The following is a 7,985-nucleotide window of genomic DNA, read 5'->3' on the forward strand; positions in this document are numbered from 1 at the left end:
TTTCTATCAACAAATCAATGTATTGCCCTTCCCAAAACCAAAATGAGCATCCTTCTTCCTACACAAAAGAATGAGCAAGCTCGAAGTGAGCCACCGCAATTTAGCTAAAGAATGAACTGTGAAACGAGCTACCGCAAGTGCACGTACCCCGTCGTTTTCACATTTGAAGAACACCCATCCGGGGTGCTTCGGCGTGCTTGAAGTGAGCCGCAGCACTTTCCGCGTGTAGTCGTCGCACTCTATGAGCGGCATCGGCAAGCCACAAAGACGTTGCGCGAGCGCCGAGCCCGGTGGACGGCCGGACGAACTCGCACTGCATGCGGCGATGCGCCCTTGCCTGGGCTGCGGGAGAGGCTCCCCGACCACTCCATCGCTTGGTGCAGCAAACCGGTGGTCGAAAAAAGCCAAATCCGGCGGCCCGCGATGAAGTGCCGTAGATCTGCAAATCCGGCGGCCCGCCGATGCAGGGGGGGAGGGGGAGGCCTCGTGCGCGTGGCGGCCTTCCAGCGTGCTCCTGCCGGCTGTGGTCGCCGGAATCTTGGGCGGCGGCCGGCGGCGCGAGAGGGGAGAGAAGAGGTGGTTGGTGGGAGAAAGCGCGGGATGAAATGTCCCCCCACCAACCGCTTCCGCTTATATGCAGGGCACCGCAGCCGCGAGGGGGAATCCGCGTTTTCCCGGGTTGGGCTCGTGATTTTGCCGCACCCTCTAAAAAAATTTGCGGGCCGGGGCGGGATGCGGGGTCTGATCGGGCGGGTTTTTTCGCCCCAGCCCGCATTTTAACGGTTATTTTACGAGTCGGGGCGAGATGGGGGTCTGCTAGAGTTGCTCTAAGAGGCTAAAGTTCCAAGCACCCCTGACTAAAGAGGGGTTAAAACTAGTCTTGAGACTAGAAAATTTTAGTCAGGGATACCCCTACTAAAATGTGGATTAGTCCTCTCTCTCCTCATTTAACTCCTCTCCTTTAACATAGGCGAGTTCTGAATTGGAGGGTTTGGAGGATAATAAATGCTCATTAACTTGATTTTAGTTTTTTTAGTATTTGGATTCAAGCATGGGTGAGGCTAGCAAGTTTTAGTCCCACCCGTTTTATTCATGAGACTAAAACGTATCCAAGCACCCTCTTATGCACCGGTACAGAGAGAGTACTATATATGAACCTTTAGAAAACCAGTTTTTATAGTTGTAGTCTCCTTTCTGATCCTTCATTTTGTGTGCCATTAATTAATTAATTGAATTTTCTTGATATTATCTCTCTTCCCCATGAATGTGATGTGCATTGGTTCGCTCGTTCACACGGAGGGTGAGACTTTGCCGCCAGCTACACATACCAACCTACCTGTATGTATGTCTCTTAGTGTTCATCGCCTTCACCCAATTGATCAGTCAAGAAAAGGCACGTAGACAAAGAGATCTCAGTTGTATTCTCGAAAAATTATAAGGAAAACAGTTATATATTTTTTTAAGGAACTGACATAGTCTTATCTTGGTAAATATTTTTAACATCCAATGCAAAAAAAACTATTTTTAAACTACAATCGCAGATGCTCACATACTCCCTATATTATGAGCACCTCCGAAATAACTAAATACACCTAAATACTCTTATGTGGAAAGAGATATTGTTTTTTTGTGTGAATAATACGGAAATTTTATTCCAAAGTCACAGGGTTACAGTCGAGAGGCAATAAGTCCTCACAACATGGAGGACATCTGTTCATCCATACCGTAGTACAAGACTCGGCACGGCTATAATTTGCCATACAATCAGCTACTCCCTCCGTTCCTAAATATAAGTCTTTTTAGAGATTCCATTATGGACTACATACGGAGCAAAATGAGTGAATCTACATTCTAAAATATGTCTATATACATCCGTATGTAGTTTGTAGTGGAATCTCTAAAAAGACTTATATTTAGGAACGAAGGGAGTACCTTATTTTGAGTCCTACTAATTTTCATGTCTTAATTAAGAGAAGGCAAGCTTTTTTATGTTTTCTCCTCCTCTTATCTCAGCATTTATTCTCTACATGGCATTCATTCATAAGATAACACCATTGTACACGCCTTAGCTCAGGATCGTCAATCTTGATTCCATCAGTCTAAAACTCCAACGAGATCCTGTTGTGTTGTTCTGGAACAGGTCTGAAACATGGACATCTTCGTCTGAACTCTCAACTTTTGCTTGCGTCTGAAAAGCGGTTGGCGACAGAGGATGTGCGCTTTCCTAGTTGTAAGTTTACAGCATTTATGATCTCTTCCCGGACCAAACATGAATCTTTCGACTCATTTGGGTCTCACGCTCCGCTCCTCTTGGTCGAGTCTGATGGACAGTGTAACTGAATGCAACAGTTTTGTTCCATATTCAAGCGTCACGATCGAGATTAAAAGTCTGACAGACGATATTACTGGCTAGTTACCTACTCCTATTTTCCTTTCTTTTGTGGCGTGCTGCCAAGCCACCCAAAGATGACTCGTTGTTGACTCATGGCCAGCCTCCACCTCCACTTGCTGCTCTCCAATTACAGGTCAAGCGCGTGAAGGATTAAACAATCCTACTTGCGAGTCCCATGGCAGCCTCTTGTTACTTTCTCAAGGTTATCCAGCAAGTAGCCTCTAATCTGCCGGTGCTGAAGAATTAGCCATGCATCATCGGAGGACAAGTAGTGTACCTAGCATTAGCAAGCACGTCGTGTCTAGTCTATGCAAGCCCGCGCAGAGGACAAGTGTATGGGCAGCATCATCGGATGGATGCAATTTACGCAGTACATCTCCATCAGTCGGCGCTTCCGGACAAGCACGCCTTGATTAACGTCTCCGAGCTCAGCCGTCCTTCTCACGCCGACGACTCGTTTGGGCTTTGGCCGTGCCTGCTTCCTCCTCGCCGGCCCACCTACTGCATCTGATTCTGATCTGATATCGGGGGTGATCGCTCGCTCGATGACATGATCATACAAAATAAAATATCAGCAGATTTGGCCAAACACCAGAGGCTGGGAGCATGAGTGTGTGTGCCATGCATGGCCGTATGATGAAGATGAACACGCCTGCTGCTTGCTGATCTAGCTAGCTTTGCCATTATTAGCGAGACGGATGGAGACTGCTGCACCTATCTGCATCTACCTGCGTGAATCATCACGCCGGTCCTCGTCTCCTTCCCTTCCGTCGCCTCTTTCACGTGTGGGGTGTGAGGCGCCGGGCCCCTCCTCCTCAACCTGCTTCCTTCTTTCTTCTTCTTTTTCACCGAAGCAGCACGTGACAATCTATATAGAGAACAATCAGAAGGAATGGAGGAGAAATGGAAATCAAATCAAATCGCACAAGATCTCCAAATGCTGACCCTCACTCAAATCAGATGCCGATACGGGAGCTGGCCGTCCAACCATATCCACATGCAAGTTTGAATTAAAAAAAACTTATCGCTCGGAATAGCGTGATCACCAGAAAAAAGTAAAGAAAGCATAGCAATTGAAAAGAAAAAACTGAAACAATAGTGCTTTCCACCATTGTGACTTGAAAAAATTAGTGCCTTCTGCTATTATGAGCACTTGAAAAGTAAAAAAGAGTGTAGCACTTGAAGGAAAAAAAGCGAAACAATAATGATTCCGCCAAATGCTAGCAACCTTCCGCCCAAGAGTAAAAAAATTAGCATCGGCTTTCCGTCATCCAGACAGAGAGAGGACACGTGGTGGCTTTGGATTGGCCAGACGGATGTACGAACTCTTGCAAAGCTCCCCTTTGTTTGTCTCTTGTTTGTGAAAAACAGACGTCCGGACGCGTCGACGGACCGATGTGGGACTGTGTTGAATGGCAAACTGTATCCGGACAATGTGGTCCAGATATATGCAGGCGATTCGAAGGTCCGTTTTGGAGATGCCCTAAATGCAACATGTGGGGAACATGTAATTAAATACTTGGTTAAGCTGAGTCACAAGTGGAAATTCAAGGGATGCCCACGGACGCATATAAACGGATTTATGATAATCTAAAAAATGATGGAATTCAATATGGTTAACGAGGTTATTCTTTTTTCTAAAAGCTTAAATATTCCATGTTCCATGAACATTTCTATGATGTACTAGATCTTTTGAAATTCTCTGTTTTTCAGAAACGTGATACAACAGTAGGCAATCAGATACACGCACATCCACACATCTATGAGTAAGGTCTAGGATCAAACCCATGTTTACCACAAGAAACCTAACCAACAAAGCCAAGCTCACTTGACCCTAGTTTTCCATTTTCCTTCAATTATCCTTTTTTTCCTTATTAGTTTTCATGTAAGTATCTATTATTTTACAAAAGAATAATTTTCTTGTAACTTTTTGAAAACTGTGAATTTTTATGTTGACTAGGTTGCCATTTGTGAAACCAATGTTTAGTAGGATTTTCAATGGAACAAATCACCAGATTAAGATAATTTAGGCACTTAGAGCATCTATGGCTAGACCCATTATATTGCTCCTATATGTCCAGACGAACAGGACGATCAGTGCATAAATACATTTACACTCGCCTAATATCCCAAAAAATACACATAAGAATAAACTAAAAAAGAAAAAAGAAGAAAGATGCATAAAAAACGAAAAAAAAACAAAGAAAGAGAGGGGAGGGCTGGGTCGTCAGATGGGCTAACTAGAGCTAGCTCGGTAGCATAGCTAACTGGGCTTCAGCCCTTGAAGAATTATCTGACCGAAAACTGTGGCCAGTCAAAATTTTCGAGCCCGAAACAAGACATACCACAGAACAAGAAAAAAAATATTTCTCAAAGATAAAACAAGAAAAAAAATGAGCATGAGTCTTGGGAGCAGCAATCAACGGTTAGAAAAATCGACTGATCCAAATTTATTTTTCAAGGGATCTACATATTGCTAAACAGGCACTTCCTCCGTTTCTAAATATATTTTTAAACATTTCAAATAGACTACAACATACGGATGTATGTAGATATAATTTAAAGTGTGTATTCACTCATTTTGCTTCGTATGTAGTCATTTGTTGAAATCTCTGAAAAAGACTTATATTTAAAAACGGAGGAAGTACCAATTAGTAGTACAAATTAACAAGACGATCGAATTGATTGATGAACTTAATCCCCACAAAATTAGTACTATCATATATACAACTTTGAGGCAAATCATGGTGATTGATGAACTTAATCCCCATAAAATTAGTACTATCATATATACAACACTGAGGAGGCAAATCATGGTCGATTGTTTACGCCGAAAAGAACATCCGAGCACAATCATCGATCATTCTAGGAACGGGTAATCAGTGTATCCGACGGCGGGGTGGGCGGCGCCGGCGCCGGCGCCGTAGAAGGTGGCGCTGACGCAGTCGTTGAGCGGCGCGCCGAGCTCGAACCTCCTCGGCAGGTCCGGGTTCGCCAGGAAGAGCCGCCCGTACGCCACCAGGTCGGCGTACCCCTCGCCGACGGCCGCGTCGCCCTCCTCCCGCCCGTACCCGCCGCTGGCGATGAACGTGCCGCCGAACGCCTCCCTGTAAGGCAGCAGCCGCCGGGACACGCGCCGCCGGCCGTCCACCTTGGGCTCGATCATGTGGCAGTAGAGCACGCCGAGGTCGTTGAGCCGGCTGACGACATGGAGCGCCAGCGCGTGCTCGTCCGGCTCTGCGGTGAACTGGTCCAGTCGCAGGCCCAGGCGGTGGCCGCCGATCTCCCGCGCCACGGCGTCCACCACCTCCAGCGCGAACCGGCAGCGACTCTCCGGGCCACCGCCGTCGACGACGAAGTAGCCGTTGGTGCCTTGGAGCTCGACGCCGTCGAAGCCTGCCATGGCACGGCACGGTTGGTGTCTGATTTCAGAAGTGAAACAGGGGAGCTCGAAAAAGAAAACTGAAACGACGGTCTCCCACGCGCGCACCGGCATCGATGGCGTTCCTGGCGGCGCGTCTGAACGCGTCGACGACGCCGGGCGCGTCCTCAGCTGCCACCCTCCTCGGCGACGTGAGCTCCTCGCGGCGGCCATCATAGCTCATCTGCGGGCTCACCTGCTGCCTTTCCCTGACGGCGTCGCCGGGGGCGGCCGCGGCGTGCCAGAGCTGGCAGAAGAAGACGGCGCCCTCGGCGTGCACGGCGTCGACCACGGGCCTCCACGCCTCGACCTGCTCCGGCGCCCAGACCCCCGGCATGTCCCTGAACGAGGCCGGCTCCTCGTCCTGCCTTGCCGGCGCGACGCGCGTGGCCTCGGAGATGAGGAGGCCGCCGGGGGTGGCGCGCTGGGAGTAGTAGAGGGCGGCGTGCGGCTGCGGCACGCCGCCGTAGGCGCGCTGCCGCGTCATGGGCGCCAGCACGACCCGGTGCGACAGCTCGAACTGGCCCATCTTGTACGGCGTGAGCAGAGGGATGGGCTCCATCTCGGATCCGCTCCGCTGCTCAGAAGCTGAGCAATGGCGGCTGAGATTTGCTTGCAGGGAGACAGAACTGGCGGTGGATGCGGGAGGTCAAAGATTTTGATCGACGGTGGCGGCACTCCACTGATTACCACCACGGAGTGGCTGTCGGAGTCACGGTGCGGTCGGTCCGTCTTGTCTGGTCATCAGAGGTCCAGCGCGGGGCCATCGCTGAAGCACGGCGAGGTCACGGCGCCATGGCGACCAAACGATCGGAAGATAGTAGTGGAAGAGTTGCCGGCGATCTCATCTTTCTTGTGTGAAGTATCGGCAGAGACGAGCAGCCCAAGACGCGACAACTACGTTAACTTGCTTGTTTTCTGGCAGAGAGGCGAGATTATCCGGCCTCCTACGTGTCGTGAGCGCACCGGTGCTACAAGTTGCACGACAGCGAGGTGGCGCGAAAGCTCCCTGCAGCAAGCACCGCACGGCAAGCAACCGCCGACCGGCTCTACGTCAGGATACCTTACCAGAGCGATGAGGAGACTGAGAAGTAAAAAGAATTCCTAAATTCTCCGATATATAATTTCTAATGACTCAAAACATTTTTCTAAACACAACTCGGCCGCTAAAAACGATCAAGCAATAGGGCTCCAAAGGTCGGGAAAGGCTCTGATACCAACTTGTAACACCCTCGATGCGACTATAGCTCCCACGTGTCGAGGCACGACTTAGAGACATAATCGCATTGAAGGCATATGTCGCAAGTTAGACAATCTTCACAACATCCCATATAATATAAATAATAAAGGGAAGATAACATAGTTGGCTTATACTCGCCACGTCAATCAAGTACATAAATAACATTACATCATCCAAACACTCATGGCCCGACTACGGCGCCAAAATAAAAGAGAACCAAACATGCGACACGGTCCCAATCACCCCCAACTGGGCACCACTACTGATCATCGGGAAGGAAACATAGTAACGTTGAGAGTCTTCGTCGAACTCCCACTTGAGCTCATACGCGTCTCCTGGAGCGGAATCATCAGGCCCTGCATCTGGTGTAACAGTAATCTGTGAGCCATAGGGACTCAGCAATCTCGCACCCTCGCGATCAAGACTATTTAAGCTTATAGGTATGGCAAGGTAAATATAAGTGGAGCTGCAGCAAGCGACTAACATATATGGTGGCTAACTTATTCGCAAAAAAGAGCGAGAAGAGGAGGCAAAGCGCGAGCGAGAAACTAGAGAACCACCTGCGCAAACATTACTCCAACACCGTGTCCACTTCCCGGACTCCGCCGAGAAGAGGCCATCGCGGTAACACACTCGGTTGATTCATTTTAAAATAAGTTAAGGTTCAAGTTATCTACAACTGGACATTAACAAATTCTCATCTGCCCATAACCGCGGGCACGGCTTTCGAAAGTTCAAATCCCTGCAGGGGAGTCCCAACTTAGCCCATGACAAGCTCTTACGGTCAACGAAGGAATAGACCTCCTCCCAAGACGTTCCGATCAGACTCGGTATCTCGGTAATTCAAGACACTTCGACAGGTTAAAACAAGACCAGCAACACCGTTTGAATGTGCCGACAAATCCCGATAGGAGCTGCACATATCTCGTTCT

General features: G+C 48.7%; 1 protein-coding gene across 1 annotated transcript; it reads right to left on the reverse strand.

The window, feature by feature from the left end:
* Positions 1-5,047: 5,047 nt before the first annotated feature.
* On the reverse strand, positions 5,048-6,756 carry LOC119331717 (12-oxophytodienoate reductase 1-like). Its single transcript, XM_037604883.1, has 2 exons — positions 5,883-6,756; positions 5,048-5,788 (listed from the first exon to the last, which is right to left on the reverse strand). The coding sequence occupies exons 1-2, from the start codon at positions 6,373-6,375 to the stop codon at positions 5,253-5,255; spliced, it is 1,029 nt and encodes a 342-aa protein (XP_037460780.1). The 5' UTR covers positions 6,376-6,756; the 3' UTR covers positions 5,048-5,252.
* Positions 6,757-7,985: the final 1,229 nt, after the last annotated feature.

The sequence above is a fragment of the Triticum dicoccoides genome, chromosome 7A (assembly GCF_002162155.2).
Source record: "Triticum dicoccoides isolate Atlit2015 ecotype Zavitan chromosome 7A, WEW_v2.0, whole genome shotgun sequence".
Classification (NCBI taxonomy): domain Eukaryota; kingdom Viridiplantae; phylum Streptophyta; class Magnoliopsida; order Poales; family Poaceae; genus Triticum; species Triticum dicoccoides.

What these genes read in the sequence shown, in the direction of transcription:
- LOC119331717 (XM_037604883.1), bottom strand. Translation starts at nt 6,375, where the DNA reads ATGGAGCCCATCCCTCTGCTCACGCCGTACAAGATGGGCCAGTTCGAG. An exon ending in CAGGAACGCCATCGATGCCG is followed by an intron (nt 5,789 to 5,882) that starts GTGCGCGCGTGG and finishes GTGCCATGGCAG; the next exon opens with GCTTCGACGGCGTCGAGCTC.